Source organism: Rhinatrema bivittatum, chromosome 16, assembly GCF_901001135.1.
Source record: "Rhinatrema bivittatum chromosome 16, aRhiBiv1.1, whole genome shotgun sequence".
NCBI classification, from domain to species: domain Eukaryota; kingdom Metazoa; phylum Chordata; class Amphibia; order Gymnophiona; family Rhinatrematidae; genus Rhinatrema; species Rhinatrema bivittatum.
The window spans coordinates 6,053,607-6,078,544 of record NC_042630.1 but is presented as its reverse complement, the minus strand read 5'-3'; the positions used below and the strand labels follow the sequence as shown (position 1 = coordinate 6,078,544).

Below are 24,938 nucleotides of genomic sequence, written 5' to 3'. Positions count from 1 at the left end.
TCCCTAGCGCCTCTTTTTACCGCGGGCCCTAATTTGCATGTTTGTGCCCCCTGAATCGCGCGCGCTCTCCCGCGACCTTTACTGTATTGGCCTGTACGTTTGGCGGGGGAAATTCAGCACTAGCAACTATAATATGGGGATTGGGGTGTGGAGCGAGGGCCGCCCTGCCCTCCCTTCTCCAAATTATTCCTACACTTCGGTGCCGCCAGCTTCTCAAATCCATTATGCGCACGCTCGGGCTTCGCGTTCCCACGGCAACCGCAGCCCTTTGATGACGGAGCCGAACGCCCGTCATCCCGAGCGCGAGAATCGAGCACCGGTTCCCCTCCCCCCCCCTCCACAGTCCTTCACCAACGGCTCGGGATCTTCCATCCCCGAGCGGCCTCTTGTCAGCTGCTCCCCGTCTCCCCCTTCCGAACAGCGCTCCGGCAGCCCCTCGGTGCGCACATTCAAAATATGACAGTGAAATTAAAAGCAAAAAAAAAAAACCCCATACTCCTACCATCTGCAATAAGAAGGTTAAATATTTCTTACCACGCTCAAATTACTTGGTGTGAGGAACAAGCTCGCGCGCCACCTACGGCCCACAAAGGCTATTGCGTTAACACAACGCATGCGCTGCGTTTCACGTCACAGCGAGACCGGAAGCGGCCGTCGAATTACCGGAGGCAGCCCGTGTCGTCTCCGTGTTGGTACGCATGCGCGGAGCACCCTGTTCTCTCCTCCCCCCTTCCCCCACCCCCGCCTTTCCACGATGTGAGCCACAACTGAATGTGGAGGCAGGGATGGAACGAGTCCGTGGCTTATTTTCGGCGACGGCATGGTCAAAAACCTGCTGTCTGGTTAAAAAAAAAAATCCTGCTCTAAATTTGGCGGGAACACTGCCTACTTTGGCAAAAAAACAGGGGAGGTGAAGAGGAACAGCGCGTGCCTTCAGGCGGGACGCGATTTGATTGGTTCCGGCCGCTGTAGACGGGGAAAATAAAATAAAATCTTTTCTTCCTCCTCTTCGGTGATTGGATAGTGCCGGGCCTACATTCCCTAGATCGGTGGTGATTGGTGGGGAGTGTTGAGATGGTGGAAAGGGGAGGGAATGGGTATAAAATGACGGGAGGCGGGTCCTGGGCCTCTCAGATCTCCGGCCCGAGGCGGTGGGGTGGGGTCGGGAATGGGGTGTTGGGGTGGAGTCAGGCAGCTATCACATCATTGCAATAGATGAAAGAAAAAATAAGTTTTGACCAAATCATTTAAATTAGTAAATAGAGAGAGCTAAGAGCACCTATGTTTCTAGGAGGGGATAGTTAGCATTGTGTTATTTTAGCAGCTTTGTGACCTGATTCCGTCGGTGGGGCTGGTCCAGGGGTTGCAGTAGTTTGACAGCTCCCCCCTCCCCCCCTCCTCTCAGCAAGACCAATCCCGGGCTTGACACCTCCTGCTCCCCTAGCCAGGCTGACCCCTCAGTTAAGAAACCAGAGGCCCCTGCAGTTTGTAGCCGTTTGCTTGCTTCATTGAGCGGCCTTGGTCGATGTCTCCTGTGCCTCTGACCAAGGTTGAGAAGCTGAGGCCCTTGAAAGGGTCCAGGGAGGCTAACAGAAAGATTTTGGTCTCTGAAGACATTGCTCATTAGCTGAAAGTGGAGGATAGTGGTCTTCTCCTTTATCTTGGTCATCTTCTTCTTGTTCTTCTTATTAGGAATATTTGAGCCTCCAACGAAGCTACCGGTCAACAGGAAGAGAAGGGCAGTTGTCGTTTTCCTTTTCTCCATCTCATTTCAGTCTCCGGCCACGGTGGGACGAAGAGAAGAGTGGCCTTCTTCACCTTTCTTTCCTCGGCCTAGGACCATAAGTTTCCAAAGAAGGAGAGGTGGGGGAGACACGATCTCTCCCCTCCTCCTCCTTCCCCTTTGTTTTCTCTTGTCATCTCCTTCTCTGGCTAGGAAGATTTCATTCCCAAAGGAAAACACTGTTCAGCAGGAAAAGGAAGGGAGCAAGCAGGAGAGGGGCATCGGTACTCAACCTCTCCTCCTTCCTTTCTTCCCTTCTCTCCTGCTGTACCTCTTTTGCCTGCTCTTCCTGTTCCTTGCCTGCCGTTGCCTCCTCCATTTCAGCCAGCGCCTCCGCAGCACCGTCCATCTCTTCCATCAGCTCCAGCGTTTCCGCATCTTCTCGGCTATCTTCCACCGGTACCAGCTGTTCCGCTCTGTCCTCCGCGTGGTCTTGAACCGCCGCCGCCAGCGCCTCCAGCACCGCCGCCTGCGCCTGCGCGACCTCGTCTTCCACCTTTTCCTTGATTTCCTTCTTCAGCACCTTGGCATTCTTCTTCTCATCCTCATCCTCCTCTTACTGCTCCTGTCTTCACTGCTTATTTATTTACTGATCAAAGGGTGGGAGATAGCAGCTTTAATCTTACCCTCAAACATGTTTTATAGTTCTGATTATGATTAGAAGAGTGATTAAAAACAATGTATGAATTACATTTACTTTCCCTGGAAGTAGGTGGGAAAACCTTTTTTTTTTTTTAGGAAGAAAATCAGGTGCGATGTTTCAGTCTGGTCTATAAAGAGAGATCATTTGTTTTCCTACAGTCTCAAATGATTTGGGAACAATTTAAGTTTGACTTTAATGTTTGTACTGAAAATAAAAAAGGTTTTAGGGCATCAGGAATTTTGCTTTTACTGTTTGGGTAAAAGTGTAATTTATTGGATGTAGTAATTATTTGTTGGTTTGTTGAGAAGCAAGAGAAGCCTCTCCCTGGGTGGGTGGTAGGCACTGGCATTCTCGCTCTCAGCTGGGGCTTCGATTAAAACAAAATATTCCTTGGGTAAAAAAGGGACAGGAGAGAAAAACCCCTAGGAGGACAAGCAAAGAGGGAGAGAAGTAGAGGGATTTCAGAGGTTTCAGGTGCGGGCCTGAAAAAGGAAGATGTTTTACTATCCCAATGTGCTCCAGCGACACACTGGGCGTTTTGCCACTATTTGGTAAGTAAATGCCACCTAGCATGGCAGTTAGGGGTGGCTTAGTTAGCATTTGGCATTGTGCTAGTGAAAGCCTCTGGATGCCAGTCTTACTTACCCCAGGAAGGAGGGGTTGGCACTGGCAGGGTAGGATGTACTCCGATGCCCATGTTTCATTCAGGCGTTGTCCAGGCTGGGGTGTGCATCCATTGGATGAGGTTAGGGAGAGAGAGAGAGGACATAATGGTGTGGGAAGGATTACAATTTTGGTGGCAACTTTGATTCCCCCTCCCCAATCCTGACAGTAACATTTTCTTTAGAAGAAATCTGTTGTCCTCTTCTCTGCCCATCACACTGCAAAAGCACATGTATGAGGGTGGGCTCCTGGTGTGCAATTCTGGGGGTGGGGGGGCTGGAAATTGGTCAATACTGACATCTTTTATAAAAGCTTTTCCTTTTCCAGGTTGGCAGCAACCCGTGGTACAAAGATCGTGAAGCGGGAGTACCTGAAGGTGAATGTGGCGGAGACCTGGTATGTTATGATAGAAGGATCCCTGCTTTTTCCTCTGGGGGCTGGTGGTTCTCAGAAGTTTATAAAGATGTACAAGCTTCACATTGTAACTACATATTTTTCTCTTCCCTCTCTCTCTTGTCCTCTTGCTTCATCTTTGTATCTCTTTTTCTCTCTCGCCCTCTTTCTGCTTATGTGGGGTCTGCATTCCTCTGTTGGTGCTTGTATGACCCTCATTGCATCCCTCTGTTTCCCTCCCTCTCCTTTCTCTGAACCTCTGTCTTTCTGTCCTTCCTCTTGCCCTCTCATCCCGTGGCAGTGAAGAGATCATTGAGTATGTACTGGTGCGGGTTCAGCCCCCCTATCCCGGGGGTCCTCGGCCTCGCTTCTCCCTCTATCTGTCAGCACAGCTCGGGTATGGCGTCATCTGTGTCTACCACAAGCAATGTGACTATCTCATCGGTACGTATCCCACCATGTATCTGTCTCTTTTTTTTATCAGTCTGCATTCTGCCAAGGAGTCTGTCTGTCTCTCTCTCTCTTTCCTCAATATATGTCCCGCTGTTAAGTCTGACTATGAGGCTCTCACTTGTGCCTGTCTCTCTGTCAGCACTGTGTACCCTACTTCTAATAGTGCTATAGAAATGATAAGTAGTAGTAGCAGTCTGTCCATTGTGGGATTCCTTGATCCTGACTGGTTTTCCTGTCAGTATGTAGCTATCCAAGAGAGCATTTCCTAGCGAGTAGCCAGATGGACTCAGGACCAGTGGGTTATGTGCTCCCCTGCCAGCAGATGGAGACCGAGTCAGGTTTCAAAATTGATGTCACCCTAGATACAGCCCTACAGTGACCTCAGCCCTTCAGTATCTCTCCGTCTCCTAGCAGATGTGGACGTGCCTTCCCTATCGGGATCGCCGTACTATTTAGAAGAGGAAATTTTACCTTTAAATTGGAGAAAGATTGAGCCCCGCTCCCCTGCGGTGATACCTAAAGGTCCCTCCCTCAGTTGAGAATTCCTGAGATGATTTCCGAGATCCCTCAGATTTGCCTTGGTCCGGTAGCCGGTTCCAGGCATGGACTTTGCTGCTGAAGCAGCTGAAAGGCAGCGGGTGCAGGAAGCTGAGGGCGACGGTGACGGCCTTAGCCCTCTCCCCCCCGCAGCCGGAGACATTCTCTGTACTCAGCCAATAAGCGCTGACCCCAAGTAAGTAAAGAAGAACTCCTCCTATTCAGAGACGTGGAAGAGCTCCGGTAAGTCTTTCCTCCGGTCTCCTTGCTCGGCGCGTCGTACCAACAACATTCCCGATCCCGTTAGGGTAAGGGAAGAAGGTTTCCAAGCGGGTTGAGCGCTCCCCCCCGATGGGCTAGGCCCCGCTTCAGACTTGGTGGGCACTCCACATGGCAGGCTGCGTCGGCGCCGTCTTGAGCATGTTTTGGTGTGGTGCCATTTCCCCCATTGACCGTCGGTACATGCAGTGTGGGCCAGCCCTGTTGTGCGCACATATCTGTGCGCATAAGAACATGCATGCATTTGCGCACAACCGGATGCTTAATACTTACTTGTGTTTGGGCGGATTTGTGTGTGCTCGAGCTCAGGCGCTAACTAGCTGAACGCACAAGCTACAGTTAACTATGGCTCCGGCAACAAAGAAGCTCAAGCGACACTCCCTTTGTGCTGCCTGCCAGTTTAGGGCTGCACAGTCTGACCTTGAATCCTTCCTGTGTCAGCACTGTGAGGAGGCCCAGGGAGGGCTGCACTCTCAGAACTTCCCCAAGCTCGGCCCCTCCTAGTCAGAGGACAGGTCAGCCACGACCTTATCTGGTAGTACCCCTGATCTGAGCAATCTCGGGGCTGCGTCCTCCCCAGGAGAGGGCAGTTCAGCAGCATCTACCCCAGTTCCTCCTGGCCTAGGCATGGACTCAGTGACCTTATCTTGGGTGGAATCTTTTAGGGCCTTCAAGCCTTTGTTGAGGTGCAATCAGCTGCTGCCCCTGCCCCGGTCTGAGCCCCAGTTGGGAAGGCCTCATCCCAGCCCCATCAGCAGGCCTCGGGACCTGCCTCGCCTCACCAAGGGTATCCCCGACAGGGACCCAGGTACCACGGACGACCATGGGAATGCAGACTCATGGGAGGAAGGGCAAATCTCCCCAGACCTGGAGCCATACTGGACCATGCTACAGTTTTTCCACAGAGATGAATTGCCGGCCCTGGTCTCCCAGATCCTGAAGACTTTGGGAGTTTCTGGCATGGAGCCTATGTTGGAACCAAAGAGGAATCCCCATCCTGGTGTGTCTACGGAAATATTTCCCGATGCTGGAAGCCATCCAGGAGTTGATTGATCTGGAATGGGATGCCCCGGAAGCCAGCTTTAAAGGAGGTCAGGCCTTGTACCCTCTGGACCCGGCGGCCAGAGAACGCCTGCGTTTCCCGAAAGTGGACGCCCTGGTCTGCGCCGTCTCGAAGCGAACAACTATCTCAGTAGAGGGAGGAGCGGCCTTTAAGGATGCACACGATAGGCAGTTGGAGTCCATCCTTAAGCAAGCCTTTGATGTGACAGAAGTGACACTGCAGATCTCTTCCTGATGTGCGCTGGTGGCTCATTCGAGTCTGCTTCTCTTCAGAAAGGCAGATAGCTCAGGGGCACATGAATCTCGATCCCAAAGAGGTTATGGGTAAGCCATCACCCTATCCCTAGATCCGGGCATCTGTAATATTGCTGGGATTCAGCGCTTATGTTTGGTTAAGTACAGTTACGGTCACCAGTTTTTAATCAAGTTCTTAAATTGTATTCAAGTTCCCTGTACGTACCAGGATCAGTCCAGGACACCTGGGTTGTGACTCCGCACCAGTAGATGGAGACAGACCAAAACTTGTGGGCGGAGCATATATGCTACTGTGCCAGTCACAGCCCCTCAGTCTTACTCTGTCTCCAGTAGATGGTGCAGGTCCAGTCACAGCCCTGCCTGACCTGATTCTTGGTGTTAGTCAGGTTTGATTTTGGGTTAGTTGTTCTTAGGCCTCGTTGGTTTTTTTCTTTCAAATTGGGTTTTTTTTTTTTTCAATTCTTTGATCCCGGTTGCCCTGCCTCCCAGGGGGGTTGAGAGGTCCTGAGGGGACTACCCTCCCCCGGCTGAGGCCGCTGCTAGGGTCGAGGACCCGGCTGGGCTAGTAGCAGCGTCAGGGGTGACACCGGGGAGCCCGGTTCACTCACCCCTGCAGGACATAGGGCTCCAGAACCGTGGACAGCGTTTGTTTTTTTGTAAAAAAAAAAAAAAAGCGTTTCTGCTTTTGTTGTTTGTTTTCGGCCGGCTCTCTGTTACCTTGCGTCGCCGCTCTGTTCGAAACGAGGGGGGGGTCGCCGCTTGCTTTGGGGGGGTCGCCGAATTATTAAATTAATTTTCTGAGGCGCGTCTTGGTTTGCTCGCGTTCGCCGACATGCCGCGTGGTTCTTCATGTCGGGCCTGCGGCTCGGCGCGCGCGCGCCTCTCCCGTGCGGGCCTCTGCTCGTCCTGCGTCCCGGGACGAGGGGACGTCCGGGGCACCTCGGGGGTCTCGCTCCTGGATCGCGCGATCGCCGCCGCGGGGTGGAGGCTCCTTGTGTAGGCCTCAGGAACGGTTCCCGCTTAGCGCGGGAGTGGCGGCCATTTTGGCCGCCTGACATGAAATCGCGCGGGTCGCGGCGGGGGATTCGGCCTTGCCTCCCGCGCTTTCCCCGCAGCGGGGCGCGGCGGGAGGGGTCTCCTCAGAGGGGCTTCGGTCCAGGGAGGATTCTGGGGCCGATTCCTCTGAGTCAGGTTCGTTCTCGAAGGATTTGCGCTTGCTGCGCAAGATATTTAGGTGCAAGCGCAGCCGAGGGGGGATTCCTGAGGGAAAGAGAGCACAGGCCGTGGAAGGGGATGTCCCCAAGGTAGTCCGCCTGTGCCGTAGGGAGGAACTGTCGCCCCTCATTCCGGCCATCCTCCAGGAGCGGGGGATAGAGGCCCCACCTGTGGTGGTCCGCCAAGGGGCCAACATGGATCCGGTTCTGCTAGGCCTTACAGGGCCGGCAGTCGCCTTCCCATTTCCTTTTCTTCGGATGTTTTGTTCCGGGAATGGGATACTCCGGAATTGGGATTGAAAGTCAGCAAGGCCATAGATAAGCTCTACCCGCTCCCGGAGGAGGCGCTGGAGCTTCTCCGACTTCCAAAGGTGGATTCAGCGGTCTCCGCGGTGACGAAGAGGTCTACTATCCCGGTCACGGGTGCGACGGCCCTCCGGGATATCCAAGACAGGAAGTTAGAGGTGCAACTTAAGAAGATTTTTGAGGTATCCGCCCTAGTGGTGCGGGCCGCATTCTGCACTACCTTCGCTATGAGAGCTAGTCTGCGCTGGGCCCAGGTCCTTCAGGCGCATGCGGGTCTTCTGCAGAGGAGACTTCTCAGGCAGATAAATTGGAGGCGGCAATAGCGTATGGGGCAGACGCTCTGCACGATCTTCTGCGCACATCCGCTAGGTCCTTGGTGGCAGCGGTGTCGGCGCGCCGTCTCCTATGGCTGCGCGACTGGGCTGCGGATGGCTCGTCCAAGGCTCTCCTGGGGGCGCTACCTTTCACGGGGAAACTGTTGTTTGGCAAGGAGTTGGATGACTTGATAGTTTCTCTGGGGGAGAACAGGACATTTAGGCTGCCCAAGGCTAGAGCCAGATCACGGTCCCCTTCTTTCCTGCCAAATCCCGTTTTTCAGGGAATCGCGCCCTCAAAGATCCTCCGGCCCTTCGTATAGGCCGTCTTCCTCTCGGAACCCTCAGTGGCAGCAGTCCGTTGGGTGGAAACGTTACGGTAGGCAAGGAGGAGCCCCGTCGAACACGGGGTCTACGTCTTCGCAATGAAGTTCGGCCGGTCCATCCCTCGCCGCACCTGCTGCACGTCATTCCAAATGTGGTAGCGCAGTTAACTTTAATTTTCGAGGAATGGACCAGAGTGACGTCAGACCAGTGGGTCCTTAACGTGGTAAGATACGGCTGCGAGTTAGTTTTGCTCGCATCCCAGCGGACAAGTTTCTGGTATCGCCCGGCAAGTATCCCATGAAATGGGTGGCGGGGCTGGACACTCTCCGGCGATTGGAGAGCTTGGGAGCCGTTTCCCCCGTCCCGGTCGATCAGCGCGGCAGGGGCCGGTACTCCATTTACGTCGTGGGTCCAAAGAAGGACGGCACGTCAAAACCCCCACTTCAAAATGGAAACGATTCGCTCGGTGATCGCGTCGGTGTGTCCGGGCGACTTTCTGGCTTCTCTAGCTCTCACAGAAGCGTCCCTTCATGGGGGCGTCCAGCCATCGTGCCAGCGATTCCTAAGGTTCTGCATTCTAGGAAGGCATTCCCAATTTCAAGCGCTCCCGTTTGGTCTCGCGACGGCTCCTCGGACATTCACGACAGTGATGGTGGTAGTGGCAGCGCAGCTTCGTCGGGAAGGACTCCTGGTTCATCCTTACCTGGACGATTGGTTGATTTGCGCGCAGTCAGAGGGTCAGTGTCGGCAAGCGATGGCCAGGGTTCTACAGCTCTTGCAGTCCCTGGGTTAGGTGGTCAACTACAACAAGAGTCACCTGTCACCCATTCAATCCTTGGAATATCTTGGAGCCGTATTCGACACGAGGCAGGGCGAGGTGGTCCTATCTCAAGATCGGATATGCAAGTTGCTATCTCAAGTGAGGTGTTTGCTGTCTCTCAGCCGTCCGCAAGTATGCGATTACCTGACGGTCCTGGGATCGATGGCTTCAACGCTCGCGTTGATACCCTGGGCTTTCGCTCACCTCCGACTTTTGCAGTCTTCTTTACTGTCCCGCTGGAAGCTGGTTTCGGAGGATTTCTACCTGCCGCTCCCACTCGCAGGCCAGGCGAGATCCAGACTACTCTGTCCTGTGGAGTGTCTCTTCTTGTGCCCAACTGGACGGTGGTGATGACGGATACCAGTCTCTCCGGCGGGGGAGCAGTTTGCCTAGTGAATTCGGTGCAAGGCCCTTCGTCAGAGTTTGGCTCTTCAAGCCTTCCTACCGGTGATATGGGGAAAGGCGGTCCGAGTTCTATCGGACAAGGCGACCACAGTGGCCTACATCAATCGCCAAGGCGGGACAAGAAGTCCACTGTGGGCGCAGGAGGCGCAGTCCTTGATGGCCTGGTCGGAACACCACCTCAGTGACATCGCAGTGTCTCATATTGCTGGGGTCGACAACGCCCTGGCAGATTATCTCAGCCGTCACCGACTAGATCCCGGAGAGTGGGAGCTGGCGGACGAAGCGTTTCTCCTCATCTGCAGGACGTGGGGGGTTCCCCACATGGATCGGAGGGCCACATGGTGCAACGCGAAGGCTCCGCGATTTTACAGTCGGCGTCGAGAGGGGAGCGGAAGGCGTCGATGCGTTGGTGCTTCCCTGGCCGACGGAGGTGCTGCTGTACGTGTTTCCCCATGCCCAATGATCGGCAAGATTCTGCGGCGCATAGAGGTGCACCCGTCCAACGTGATCTTGGTGGCACCGGAGTGGCCGCGCCGCCCGTGGTTCGCAGACCTCATCCAGTTGTCGGTAACGGCTCCCCTTCGTCTCCAGGGCTTTGCAGGGCTGCTTCGTCGGGGCCCCGTCTGTTTGGAGGATGCGGATCACTTCTGTCTCGCGGCATGGCTTTTGAGAGGAATCGGTTGAAGAGGAAAGGTTACTTGGTCGCGGTAATAGCTACGCTGTTCAGGTCCCGGAAGCAGTCTACGTCCCGGGCTTGTCCGGGATTGGGTAATTTGGAGGTATGGTGTGTGGAGCGGGGTTTGGACCCCACTTCCGCCGCCGTTTCCGATATCCGGGCTGGCCAAAGGCTTAGCGTGCAGTTCGTTCCGGGTCCAGGTCGCGGCACTTGGTTGTTTGCGGGGTAAGGTCCGGGGAACCTCCCTGGCTCTTCACCCGGACATCGCCCGTTTCCTGCGGGGGGCTAAACACCTCCGTCCTTCCTTGCGTTCCCCTTGGCCGTCTTGGAACCTCAGCTGGGTTCTCTCCGACTTATGCTCGGTACCGTTTGAGCCCTTGAAGCGCGCTACGGTCATAGATCTCACGTTGAAGACCGCATTCCTGGTGGCGATTGACTCGGCACGCCGTGTGTCGGAATTGCAGGCATTGTCTTGTAGGGCGCCGTTTTTGCGGATCTCCGACGCAGGGGTTTCCTTGCGGACTGTTCCTTCTTTTTCTGCCTCAAGTAGTGTCGGCTTTTCATTTGAATCAATCGGTAGAGCTTCCCGCTTTCGTGGTCGGGGAGTCGTCAGACACGAAATCGAGAGAATTACGAAACCTAGATGTGCGGAGGTCCCTTCTTCGCTATCTCGAGGTCACTAATCCTTTCGGGTATCAGATCATCTGTTTGTCCTGTTTTCGGGTCCAAAGAAAGGTTCTGCGGCGTCTCGCACGACGATCGCTCGGTGGCTCCAGGAGGCCATTGGTTCTGCGTACTTAGTGCGGGGAACATCTCCGCCTGGGGGTCTCAAGGCTCACTCGACGCGGTCCCACGCTGCGTCTTGGGCGGAAACTTCTCCGGTGTCGCCTCAGGAGATTTGCAGGGCGGCTACCTGGAAGTCGATACTTACCTTCATCAGACATTATCGGTTGGATGTTCAGGCCTCTGAGGCCGGAGGGTTTGGAGAGAGGGTACTCCGAGCGGGACTCTCTGCTTCCCACCCTCGGTAAGTTGGCTCTGGTACATCCCAGGTGTCCTGGACTGATCCTGGTACGTACAGGGAAAGGAAAATTAGTTTCTTACCTGATAATTTTCGTTCCTGTAGTACCAAGGATCAGTCCAGGATCCCGCCCGCAGTGCTACACTAAAGTAACGGAGAGTCCGCTCATGTTGATTGTTTCATCTATCCGCTTGTTTGTTGTGGCTCTCTCGGCTGGGGAGCCTGGTTCCCGAAGGGATTTGGAATCATTTCCGTTTAAGTGGAGTGTTTTGCTAGTTGGTTCTGGTTGACTAACTGAGTTTTCTACTTTGACATTACGTATGACTGAGGGGCTGTGACTGGCACAGTAGCATATATGCTCCGCCCACAAGTTTTGGTCTGTCTCCATCTACTGGTGCGGAGTCACAACCCAGGTGTCCTGGACTGATCCTTGGTACTACAGGAACGAAAATTATCAGGTAAGAAACTAATTTTCCTTTTTTCAATACTATGTCCACAATGGCTTTTGAAGAGAATATTGATTGGTTGAGGTCACTGCAGGGGTGAATCTAGGGTGACATCAGCTTTGAAACCTGCCTCTGTCTCCATCTGCTGGCAGGGGAGCACAGTTAGGGTTTCAGGTTATCCACAATGAATATGCATGAGAGAAAATTTGCATGCACTGCCTCCATAACATGCTAATTTTCTCTCATGCATATTCATTGAGGATATCCTAAAAACCCGACTGGCTGGGGGGGTCCCCAGGACAGGGCTGAGAACCTCTGGTCTACACTAAGGAAAACAAAATTATCAGGTAAATAATTTCTCTGATTTTTAGAAGCCAAAGACCAATTTACCCAGATAAAAGAACCATCTAAAAGCTGCTTACCCTAAATGTGGCTGAAAGTAGCCGCAGAGATCCCCCAGCATGTATGCTAACGATGTAAATGTTTAATTGTTGAAGTGATATGTACCGGGAAGAGTGGCCTGCAGCTACTCCCCCCCCCCCCCCCGCCAATGTTCTCGTGCAGTCTCTGCCGTCCTTCCCCCCTACCTCCCTGAACATGCCGGCGGGTTACAGACCATCCTTCCCTGGAAAGGGAAACTCAGGCAGAGCTATTAGCGATGAATCGATTGAACCATTATTGTGCCACATCTCTAGTGCATTAGGGGGAGGCACTGCGGGGGGGGCAAGGAAAATAAAGGTAGGTTGCATTTTCACATCTTACACACATTATTTTCTCTGAAATATTTTGATCTCACAGAAGTTTTCAAAACAAAAGTCGTTGCAGAAGTTCCCTTTCAAAATTGATGCAAAGATTGCAGCTATAAAAATACCCGTGGCCTTTGCAGGGTTTGTAATTTGCTCCACAAAAGCCTCCCCCTGTCCCTTAACTGCATTTTTTTTGGTTCCCTTTCTTGCTCTCTTATTCCTCTCCCTTAATATCCTCCCCCCACCTCCATGCAGAAGAAATTAAGCTGACCTTGGATCGCTTGCACCGTGCAGAGAAGCACATCCGGATTGACATGGTGCAGCCCGAGCAGTGAGTATTACTGGCGCACCGCAGACCTCCACAGGCTCTGAACTTGGGAGGGGGGGGGGGGGGGTTGAATCCCTGGAAATCCTCACACCTTCAAAACCGGGAGGAGAGCCACAGATAACCTCTCATGCAGGGAAGTGCACCAAAAAAAAAAAAAATAATAATACTGAATGCTACTTAGCTGGCTAAGACAGCAAAGCCACAACTGAGAAGATTTACAGGAGGTGGTATAGTGCCATGGAGTCACACAGCCCTATACAGCAGGAACACGTCTTAATAACCGTACTATTCAGCGCCATAGGGTTGCACAGCACTGCATAGCACCAGATACAAAGGGAGAAAGTGGACAACAGAGGTTCCCCGTACGTACCCGGATCAGTCCAGACCGTGGGTTATGTCCCCCTTCCAGCAGATGGAGTCGGAGCAAAAACTGAGAAGGCGATCCCTTATTAGCTGGTGCGCCCTCTGTATTCCTCCGTCTCCAGCAGATGCGGGTTGCACCTACGGTTTCCCCACTGACCTTAGGATAATTTTTCTACAGCTATTTCTTTATCCTCTCTCTTTGATTCTTACTTGGATGGATCTTTAAAAAAAAAAAAAAAAAAAAGAAGTTGAGAAATTTTAGGGACTCCGGATCAGTTAGTTCAGGCTGCACTTGCAGGCAGGGCTCCTGTCAGGGACATTCCTATCAATCTGTCTCTTTATTCTCCTTTCTATATTTTGGGGCAAGTTGTGATTTTATGTTTCAGCACTGCCCTTTTTTGCTGCCTGGGGTGTAAGCTGGTGGTCCTGCCTCTCCCCCATTGTTGCGACCTACTGCCCTGAGATGTCGTTGTCCTCAGGAGCAGCTTCATAGTCAGAGACGCGACATCCCTCTGATTGAAAAAAAACCCAAAAAACAACAAACCAACATTTACTCAGTCAGGTTCACGCCTGCACTGTTGGGTCGCGAGGGTTAGAAGCAGCGTTGATTTGATAATTGTCCGCTGCCGGCAGCCTCCGGAGGTTTATTTTTTGAATTCTAACTTACCTCCATGCCGCGCTCTGCGCGATGCTCCGCTTGTGGAGACTTTCGAGGGAAGGACTTCGTGCAGGGTGCCTCCCCGGCGGGGAGGGCACCTCGAGGCTGGAGGGAAGCTCCGATTCGCGCGCAAAGGCGCGTCTGGTTGTGGAGGGGTCGGCCCCATTCCCGTCAGACGAGGGAACAGCGGACATTTTGGTTTCTCAGGCTCCTGCTCTCACGCAGTTCAGCGCTGATTCTGACCACGGCCAGGCTCCCTCGCCTCCGGTTCTTACCCCGGCTACCCTGCCGGATGCAGACCCACCGCGGGGGGATCCTCCTGCCCCTCCTCCCCCCCCCCCCCCCCGCAGGCCATTTTCGACTGAATTTATATTATTGATGCATAATGCCTACCTGGCTCGGCTGAGCCAGCAGCAACAGCAGCAGGATCCTATTCTCGTCCCTCCTCCAGCGAAGTGCAGCGGGGATTCCTCAGGGATCGGGATTTCCTCGAGATGGGACCTTGCCAGATGTTTCTTCAGGCTCTCGAGTGATGGTGGTTTCCCAGCCTGCCCCTTCCTGACCCTAAGCCTGCCCAGGATCCCTTATGTGACCCTGACCTGGATGACCCAATTCCCCTGTCTCAGGTAGAAGGTGACATCCCCGGGTCCTACGGCTTTTTCAGAGGGACGAGCTGGACTCTCTCATTTCGCATGTCCTGCATGAATTGGATATCAAGCCTCCCCAGGAGTCTTCAGGACCCAGTGCTGCAACTAAGAAGGGGGATCCTGTTCTTGCAGGTCTCCGCCCGCCAGCGAAGATGTTTCCTTTCCATACCATGCTCCTCCAATTATTGTCCAGAGAGTGGGCGACTCCAGAGGCGTCTCTGAGGGTAGGCAGGGCCATGGACAAGCTGTACCCGCTTCCGGAGGAGTACTTGGAACTCCTCAAGGTACCTAACGTGGATGCCTCTGTGTCGGCGGTCAAGAAGAGGACCACCATTCCGGTTACAGGAGGGGCTGCCCTGTGCGACTTGCAAGACCACAAACTCGAAGTCTATATAAAAAGGGTCTTTGAGGTGTCCGCCTTGGGAGTTCGGGCAGCAGTTTGTAGTTTCCTAGTGTAAAGAGCAGGACTCCGGTGGGTCCAACAATTGCTTAGTACCTGGGATCGTCCCCTGGAAGAGGTGCAGCAGGTGGAGCGCCTGGAGGCGGTCATTGCATATGGGGCGGATGCCTTATATGATCTTCTCCGGGTGCTGGCTCGGTCCATGGTGTCAGTGGTCTCGGCAAGGCGGCTCCTCTGGCTCTGAAACTGGTCGACGGATTCTTCTTCCAAAGCTCAGCTGGACTCTCTTCCCTTTAAAGGAAAATTACTGTTTGGAGATGAGATGGACCAGCTCATTAAATCGCTGGGAGAAAATAAGGTACATAAACTGCTGGAAGATCGCCCTCAAACTCCGAGAGTCTTCAGCTCCATGCGAAGCTGTTTCAGAGGTCAACGGCGTTTGACAGTCTAGACCACTTTCTCACAAGCCACCTTCTTCAAGGTCGCAGTCCTGGTCGCATTCCTTTCGAGGATGACGGCCCGCATGAGATTCCCAAGGAGCATCGGCTAAATCCTCCCAATGAAGTATTGCCGGTCCATTCTTCGACCCCCAAAATAGGAGGACGCCTGTCCCTTTTTTTTACGAAGTGGGCCAAAATCACCTCAGACTGCTGGGTCTTGAATATTCTACAACACGGTTACGCTTTAGAATTTGCTCGAGCCCTTTGAGACAGGTTTGTCTTCTCCCCATGTGGCCCGACCAGGAAGCAGAATGCCGTTCCCCAGACCCTCGATCGGCTCCTGGCCCTAGGAGCAATTCTTCCGGTGCCTCTCGCGGAGCATGGGCTCGGCCACCATTCCGTCTACTTCGTGGTGCACAAAAAGGAAGGCGCCTTCCATCCGATCCTGGACCTCAAGACGGTCAACAAGGCCCTCCGGCTTCCTCACTCCTCCGCGCTCTGTTATAGCAGCAGTGCACAGAGGAGAGTTTCTCGCCTCCTTGGATTTGACGGAAGCTTTTCTACACATCTCCATCCTGAAGGAGCATCAGTGGCTTCTGCAGTTCAAGATCTTGGGCCAGCACTTTCAATACCAGGCCCTGCCTTTCGGCCTTGCGACCGCGCCTCACACCTTCACCAAGGTCATGGTGGTGGTGGTGGCGGCGCTGCAGAAGGAAGGAATCTTGGTTCACCCCTATCTGGACGACTGGCTCATATGAGCAAAGTCCAGAGTCCTGTGCCAGAGGGCGATCGACAGGGTGTTGCACCTCCTCCTGTCGCAATGCTGAGTGATCAATTTTGCCAAAAGCAGGCTGATTCCATCACAGTCTCTCAATTTTTGGGGGGCACACTTCGACACAGAGGTGAGCAAGGTCTCTCTTCGGGTGGAGTGAGCTCACTCTCTTCTGTCGCAGGTACAGTGCTTTCTGGACCTTCCACCAGCCACGGCCTGGGACTACTTGCAGGTCCTGGGAACCATGGCCGCCACTATAGATGTTGTACTGTGGGCTTTTGCTCATATGAGTCCTTTGCAAAGAGCCTTGCTTTCCCGGTGGAAGCCGATATCCTGAGAATTTCAGACTCCCCTGCCGATACCACCCTTAGTCAGAGCCAGCCTATCAAGGTGGCTCAATCTGGATCACTACTGCGGGGGAGTGGAGTTGGACATCCCACAATGGGTGGTCATTACCACGGATGCCAGCCTCTCCGGCTGGGGAGCAGTGTGTGGAAAGCAGTTGGCGCAGGGACAATGGACTCCGGAGCAAGCAGCTTGGCCTATCAACCGCCTTGAGACGAGAGCAGTCCGCCTGGTGCTGAAGCATTTCCTTCCGCTGGTTCAGGGTCGAGCGGTTCGAATACTCTCAGACAACGCAACGACAGTAGCCTATATCAACCGTCAAGGGGGAACTAGAAGTCTCCATGTGTCGCAGGAGATGGACAAGCTCATACCGTGGGCGGAACTCAATCTGTCCCACCTGGCGGCCTCGCACATTGCGGGAGTGGACAATGTTCAAGCGGACTTCTTGAGTCGTCAGCACATTGATCCCGGAGAATGGGAATTGTCCGAGGAGGCAGTATCGCTCCTCCTCCAGAGGTAGCGGAGTCCCCATCTAGACCTGATGGCCACTCAGAGAAACGCGAAGGCCCCATGCTTCTTCAGTTGAAGAAGGGAGCACGGCGCAGAAGGTGTAGATGCCCTAGTAGTACCCTGGCCACAGCACATCCTTCTCTTATGTATTTCCGCCCTGGCCCCTGGTGGTAAAGGTACTCAGAAGAATCTAGATTCACCAGGGGCCCATCATCCTGGTGGCTCCGGAGTGGCCACGTTGTCCATGGTTTGCAGACCTCATCAACCTAGCAGAGGATGGTCCTCTGCGTCTGGGTCATCTACCGAACCTCCTACGGTAGGGTCCAGTATTTTTCGACCAGGTAGAATGCTTTTGTCTTGTGGCCTGGCTTTTGAGAGGCCCAGGCTGAGAAAGCGAGGGTATCATGAAGCGGTTATCTCTACTCTTCTAAAGGCTCGGAAAACGTCCACCTCGGTAGCTTATGTCCGGGTCTGGAAGATTTTTTGAGTCCTGGTGTGTGTCAACGAATATATCGTCACGTCAGGCATCTATAGCCCAGATACTGGATTTCTTGCAACGGGGTCTAGACATGGTGTTAGCTTTCAGTTCCCTGAGGCTTCAGGTGGCAGCTTTCTTGCGTCACCTGGACGGGACTTCGCTTTCCTCACATCCCGATATTGTTCAGTTCCTAAAAGGAGTGAAACATATTAAGCCGCTGATTCACAGTTTATGCCCTTCGTGGAGCTTAAACTTGGTGCTTCGGATTCTGGGGGGTCTGCCTTTCGAACCTTTAAGAGGAGCCACACTCAAGGATCTCACTTTGAAGACGGTGTTCCTGGTGTCCATTTGTTCAGCAAGCCGGATGTCGGAGCTCCAAGCTCTGTCGTGCGGGGAGCCTTACCTCAGCATCACGGACTCCGGCGTATCCTTGACCACAGTACCATTGTTTTTGCCAAAAGTGGTTTCAGCCTTTCATTTAAATCAATCGGTGGAACTCCCATCTTTCTCCTACGAGGATTCAAGAGAACTGCGGCGACTCGATGTCAAGCGCGTGTTCATGCGCTATTTGGAAGTTACTAATGATTTTCATCTGTCAGACCACCTCTTTGTCAATTGGAGTGGTCCCAAGAAGGGACACAAGGCTTCGAAGACCTCCATTGCTCGCTGGCAGAAGGAGACAATCTCAGTCGCATACATTGGTGCTGGTCAACAGCCTCCAGTGGACATTAAGGCTCACTCTCTTCGAGCTCAAGCAGCGTCCTGGCCTGAATCCCAGGCGGTCTCGCCGCAGGAAATTTGCAGAGCGGCTACCTGGAAGTTTCTGCACACATTTACTCTTCACTATTGGTTGAACCTCCAGCCACCGGTTTTGGGTTCTTTTGGTGCTCAGGTCATTCGAGCTGGGCTTTCAGGGACCCCACCCTACTTAGGGAAGCTTTGATATATCCCACGGTCTGGACTGATCCTGGTACGTACAGGGAAAAGAAAATTATACCTTACCTGCTAATTTTTGTTCCTGTAGTATCATGGATCAGTCCAGATACCTGTCCTTGGAATATTGGGGGTTGTGGGAATACATTTCAGCTCGACTGTCTTTTTCCTGTCTCATGACAGACGTGTAACTGACTAGGAGTTCATTTTGCAAGTTTTTGCTTATTTGGTTATTCATGTTTCTGATTGTTTGGTTGGCTTGTTCCATCCACAGTTCAAGTTGTTTGACAGATCCATCCAAGGTGTTTTTCTTTCTTGCTTGGATATTCTTAATACTGAGGGAATATAGAGGGCGCACCAGCTAATAGGGGTCCGCCTTCTCAGTTTTTGCTCTGACTCCATCTGCTAGAAGGGGGACATAACCCACGGTCTGGACTGATCCATGGTACTACAGGAACAAAAATTAGCAGGTAAGGTATAATTTTCATGTATCTCCCTCTCACCTCTGGCTCTGCTCTCTCCAGGCCTGGTCTGCTGCTTCCAGATCCCCTGTCCCTCATGCTGATGACAGAAGGTGCCCTGGATCCCTTCTTTGGGATTATGGATGTGGAGCCTGATCTTCCCAGCCCAATGGACATCCCACAGGTAGAAAGTGCGCCCAAGAGAGAGAGGGGCAGACACTGCTATCTGTCACTGAGACATCATTCCTTCTATGTCAGTGTGTTCTCAGCGCATCTCAGTCTCTCTTTCTGTACCTTTTTGCTTTTTCTGTCTTCTCTTTTTTTTTTATTTCTCTGCTGGAATGTTCTGAACATTTAATGAGTTCACTTTCCCTCTGTCTCTGAAAGGTGCGCTCTCTCCTGAAGACTCCAAGTCCAGAGTGGAGACGACTGGAACGGACTCCTCCAAAACCTCGTGAGAGCAATCACAGTACCCTAGTACCACCACCCTCCCTCACACACAGTCACACCATGGCACAGACACGTGTACAGTGAGAGAAACACACACAGGCTACACCTACTGACATAAGCATCCACTGTGACATAGACGCACACTTGCCTGTTGTCTGTCCCTATGTGCGACTTCTCTTTCTGTCTACTAGCACCAGCCCTGGAGCACCTCACCTCTCCTGAGAAGATCACACTGAGGGAAATAGAGCCCATTAAGTTGCCAGAGGTGGAGGTGGGTGACTTACCTTATAAGTTCTTTTAGTAGGGGAGATGTTAGTGCATCATGCTGTGTGGGGTGGGGACACCAATTCCCCTTCCATAATCAGTGATCACATCTGTGTACATCCTCCCTTAGCTTGGACGAGATCTGCCAGAGATCACCACTGAGGAGCTTGATTTCCTGATGGCTGTAGAACCCCCATTCCCAATGGAAGAGGTTCCTCGTGAGCGTCGTATCAGAGGAGAACCACGCAAGGAGCTACCAATGGAGGAGGGTGAGGCAGGGGAGAAGGTGGAAAGGGGAGACTCTGGATCTCCTTACAAATAGTGCCTGGCTCCGAAAGGCCTGCAGTGTTTTGGTGAGACATTTAAATAAAGATATGTAAAGGATCCTATTAGATACCAGATGCACCCCCTAAAGGCATGAGTTAAGTGTCTGTCTTGATACCTATTCTTAAAGGTGGATTGAGTTAGAGGAATGGCTTCTCGTGGGATGCCCTAACCTCATATTTAGCACTTTGGACTATCTCTTTTTCTTTTTTTTTGTAACTTAAGTTTCCTTTTCATTCAGTCTGGAGTAGATAAATGGGTTATGCTCATCGACCAGCAGATGGAGAAAGAGCCCAGTGGATTTGCTGATGTCATGCCTTATATACAGGATATACGTAGTGTCAAAATATCAGAAAAACCACTAATATAATAAATTATGTGCTTTTAGGAAAGGGCCATCCTAATAAGCACTACCGGTATTTGTCAGCATATCTTCATTGCTTTATATTTAATCATCGGTCCAAAGTCTTTTATATATTTTTCTTTTTGAAAATAAAATTGATATAAATCAGCATTTCAAATTGACTTATCTTTTGTGCTGAATAAATTCATTTGTGGACATTCCTTTTTCTTCAATACTTGAACGATATTTGCATCACAGCCACTCTCTCTTCTCAATAGTATTAACCTGACATGCGTGTTTTGAAAGATCAGCTCTGTGTCAGGGGTATCGTTATTGTACAGCTTCCTCAAGCATTTGGATATCAAGCCAGGCGCCATGTTCGAATCTCTCCAGAGATTACTCCTTATATGCATCCGTGCTGACCTCAGCCTTCCAGTTTTCTCTGTCTCCAGTAGATGGTAGACAAGCATCCGTGCTGTGTATTGAAGGCTGGATAGAAGTAGTGGAAAATTGCTTGGGGGTGCTCCAGAGGTTGAGTGTGGTCCTAGGCTCTTTTTCTAGTGGCTCCCGCAGGGAAGAGTGTTGGTCTCTTTTCCAGTACAGCAGTGCTAGGAGCCAGGGGTTTCCAGCATTGCGGGTAGGACTTTGTATTATTTTGTCCGTTTCCTCCAGCAGTCCTGGCTGCTGCTCCTTCTTGGCTAATTTGAAGCTTCACTATATTTTTACTCTTTAAGAATAAGAGTTGAGACTTGGTTTACACTTGTAGTATAATAAAGTTAAAAAAAAAAGGCTATCTGAAGCAGAGCAGCTGCCATTTCTCAGGGCAGGACCCATTAGGGAGCTGCTTCAGTGGGTAAATCCTTTTTTTCTACCATGAGAGGAAGGTCAGGTCCTCCCACAGAATCCAATGAGGATTAGAGGACATTTTTTGTCTTATGAATTGTCCTTTGGAAGGGCACAATTAGCAAAAGGACGAATTTTTGAGCTGTGGTGGCTACACTTCTAAAGCTTGTGTGTGATTTGGAGAGTTATTGGGGCATCAGAGAGCAGTTTTCTCCTAAAGCTTTGATGTCAGTGCTTCTGGATTTTTTACAAGGGTTTGGCTCTTAATGCTTGAAGATGCAGATTGTGGCTCTTTCTCTTTATGGGGAACGTGTATTGAGTAGACCCTTGTTCCCTGTACGTACCCGGATCAGTCGAGACATTGGGTTATTTCCCTCTTCCAGCAGGTGGAGTCAGAGCAAAACTCAAAGGCTGGCCTCTTATAAGCTTGAGTGCCCTCTCTGTGCCTTCAGTATTTCTCTGACTCCAGCAGGTGAAAGGTAGCAGTCCCTTCGGTCCTCCATTTAGCTTACATAGGGGAACTTTTCTTTTTCCTTCTTATTTCTCTTGAAGTATTTCTTTCTTGGATGGATCTCTTTAATAAAAAAAAAACAAAACAAAAAAAAAACTTTATAACAAATTTTACTCTCAGCAAATTTTCAGGTATTCACTCCCTTAGTTCTAGGCTCCAACTTGCAAGTGGAGCCAGTGGTTCTTTTCTTTTCTTTCTGGGGGTAAGTGCTGTTCCTTTTTTATTACTTTTAGGTCCAGCTTTTTCTTCTGGAGTGAGTTCAAGGGCTCAGGGGTGCACACTGGTGGTCCAGCCTCTTCCCCCCCCCCCCCCCCCCCCCCCAACGACATAGTGCCCTGCCCTGAGAGGTCGTTGCCTCGGGGCAGTGTTTCCAGAGAAGCGTTATTCCTCTGTTTTTTTCAGGCTTCTAAGCCTTGTCATTGCTCTGCTAGCAGAAGCCTGCTTCCTGCTCCAGTCAGCCTGCAGTCGGCGGCTCTGCTGAGCAGCCATGCCACACCCGTCTCGTTGCTGCGCCTGTGGAGAGCCGGGTTCGCGGCTTTCCAGGGAGGATATTTGCGTGAGATGTCTTCCCGGCGGGGAGGATCCCTCACGAGTGGTTGGGCGGCTTCATTCGCAGGTGCGTCTCGCAGCGAGCCCAGCCCCATTCCCACCCAGCGCTGGAACAGCGGCCATTTTGGATTCCCTGCCGCCAGCTCCCGCACTGCCAGGCCCTGACTTGGACCTCTATTTTCCACCGGACCTCTCTCCAGTGACGGACCTGGAGCCGCAGCCTCCTTCAGCGCAGCCCGTGAGAAACCCCACCCCGGTGTTTGCTCCTCCCCCTGGTCCTTTTTCCACTGATTTCATTTTATTGTTACACAGTGCATATTTGGCCAGCATGAGCCACCAGCAGGGCTCTGCTGCGGGACCTCTACCTCCCAAAGTAATTCGTTGGTCAGCCTTCTGGATCTCAGGATGACGTGAGGATCTCCCAACGGGGAGGTATGCTAGGAGCCAGTCAGCCCCCGGCCCCCCCTGGAGGAGGGGGACAGTAGCCAGCTCCCAGGATACGGGTCGTACCACCTGTAACAACTCCGGATGATCCAGACAAGGATGACCTTTCTTCTCCCATGCAGGTGGAAGGGGATGACCCAAGGGTCCTATGTCTCTTTCAAAGGGACAAGTTGGACCCCCTAATTCCTCATGTTCTAGCCGAACTGGACATAGATACCCCACAGGACCCTCCTGCTCCTACTGCATCATCCCAGAAGGGCGACCAGCTCCTCGCCGGTCTGCGCCCACCTTCTCTAACTTTCCCTTTCCATCCGATGCTACTGCAACTGTTGACTAGATTCGCCAGAGTCTTCTCTCAAGGTGGGCAGAGTTATGGATAAGCTCTACCCTCTACCTGAAGAGTACCTGGAGCTCCTGAGGGTCCCCAAAGTAGTTACGAATCTCACCTCGATTCCGGTTATGGCGGATCAGCCCTAAAGGATCTGCAGGACCATAAGTTGGAAGTCTACCTCAAACGGATTTTTGAGGTGCCTACTCTGGGGTCCGGGCTGCCGTCTGCATCTCTCTCATGCAGCGAGCAGGGCTTCGTTGGATACACAACTACTCGGCGCCAAGGATTTGCCGCCCGAGGAAGCTCAGCAGGCTGAGTGCCTGGAAGCAGTCATGGCATATGGAGCGGATACTCTTTATGACCTCCTCCAGGTCCTTGCCAGGTCCATGGTTTCAGTGATCTCAGCCAGATGGCTCCTTTGGCTTCGCAACTGGTTGTCGGATTCATTTTCCAAGGCATAATTGGGATCGCTTCCTTTTAAAGGAAAACTGCTTTTCGGTGAGGACTTGGAACAGCTCATCAAGTCCCTCGGGGAGAACAAAGTCCATAAGCTGCCAGAAGATCAGCCAAGGACCTTTCGGACCTTCAGCTCTTCCAGATCTCGCTTCCGTGGGCAACGACAGTTTCATCAGACCAGGCCTCCTGCACAAAGGCCACCTTCCTTACGCTCTCAGTCCTGGTCTCATCCCTTTCATGGCCGAAGAATAGTTCGAGACAACCTCCGTCACGGGGCTCCTGCCAAGTCTTCCCAATGAAGGCTTGCCGACCCACTCTTCCATTCCCAGGATAGGCGGCCGCCTGTTTTTCTTCTACGAGGAGTGGGTCAAGATCACCTTGGATCAATGGGTCTTGGACATTCTACGAGACAGCTACACTTTGGAGTTTGCTCGACCCCTCAGGGACAGGTTCCTCTTCTCTCCCTGCGGAAGCCTTCAAAAGTAGGCCATGGTCCAACAAACGCTCGACCGCCTCTTGGCCCTCAGGGCCATTCTCCCAGTGCCACCGAGGGAACAAGGAATAGGCCATTATTCCATCTATGTCGTGGTTCCAAAGAAAGAAGGCTCCTTTCGTCCCATCCTGGAGCTCAAGCTGGTCAACAAGGCTCTCAAGGTGCCTCACTTTCGTATAGTGACCTTACGGTCAGTTGTGGTGGCGGTGCACCATGGGGAGTTCCTGGCCTTCTTGGACCTGACTGAGGCATATCTCCACCTCCCCATTTTCAAAGCACATTAACGCTTCCTGCGTTTCAAGGTCCTCGGCCAGCATTTCCAGTTCCAGGCCCTACCATTCGGGTTGGCGATGGCTCCCCACACCTTCACCAGGATCAAGGTAGTGGTGGCAGCTGCTCTACGTTGGGAAGGAATCTTAGTCCATCCCTATCTGGATGACTGGCTCATTCAGGTAAAGTCAAAAGAACTGTGTCTTCAAGCGGTGGAACGAGTCTTGCACCTTCTCCGCTCCCTCAGCTGGGTCGTCAATTTCCCCAAAAGCAACCTTACTCCTTCTCAGACCCTAGACTTCTTAGGCGCACGCTTCGATACCAATGCCGGGAAAGTCTTCCTGCGCCAGGATAGGGCTCAGTCTCTTCTAATGCAGGTCCAGCACTTCTGGAGCCTCCAACTTCCCGCCGCGTGGGATTACCTCCAAGTCCTAGGCACTATGGCTTCTACTATAGATTTAGTGCTGTGCACTTTTGCACATATGCGCCCCCAACAGAGGGCATTACTCTCTCGCTGGAAGCTGGTATCTCAGGATTTTCCAGGCCTACGTCCGCTGCCAGACATAGCCAGCCACAGCCTGGGCTGGTGGCTCAGCCTCGACCACTTGCTGAAGGGAGTGGATCTGGAGGTCCCACAGTGGGTGATCATCACAACGGATGCGAACCTCTCCAGTTGGGGAGCAGTGTGCCAGCGGCAGTCGGCTCAGGGGCTTTGGACATCATTCCCGGCCTCATGGCCGATCAACCAACTGGAGACCAGAGCGGTCCATCTCGCCTTGCAGCGATTCCTCCCTTTGGTTCATCGTCAAGTGGTGCAGGTCCTCTCAGACAATGCAACCACGGTGGCATACATCAATCGTGAAGGAGGGACGAGGAGCCAACATGTGGCGCGAGAAGCGGACAAGCTGATGGCTTGAGCGGAGCTGCACCTTACTCGCCTCGCCGCATCCCACATAGCCGGGGTTGACAACGTTCAGGCGGA

General features: G+C 52.5%; 1 protein-coding gene across 3 annotated transcripts in view; it reads left to right on the top strand.

Annotated features, from left to right (window-relative positions):
• Window positions 1–1,177: 1,177 nt before the first annotated feature.
• Window positions 1,178–24,938, top strand: part of REC8 (REC8 meiotic recombination protein) — a 61,886-nt gene continuing 38,125 nt past the window's right edge. For all 3 annotated transcript variants that reach the window (XM_029581980.1, XM_029581981.1, XM_029581979.1), the window contains exons 1-8: window positions 1,178–2,977; window positions 3,417–3,485; window positions 3,784–3,926; window positions 12,599–12,674; window positions 18,742–18,862; window positions 19,066–19,132; window positions 19,320–19,399; window positions 19,523–19,661. In XM_029581980.1, the coding sequence (XP_029437840.1) occupies window positions 2,922–2,977; window positions 3,417–3,485; window positions 3,784–3,926; window positions 12,599–12,674; window positions 18,742–18,862; window positions 19,066–19,132; window positions 19,320–19,399; window positions 19,523–19,661 (751 nt within the window). In that variant the 5' untranslated portion in view covers window positions 1,178–2,921. The remainder of the gene's footprint in view (window positions 2,978–3,416; window positions 3,486–3,783; window positions 3,927–12,598; window positions 12,675–18,741; window positions 18,863–19,065; window positions 19,133–19,319; window positions 19,400–19,522; window positions 19,662–24,938) is intronic.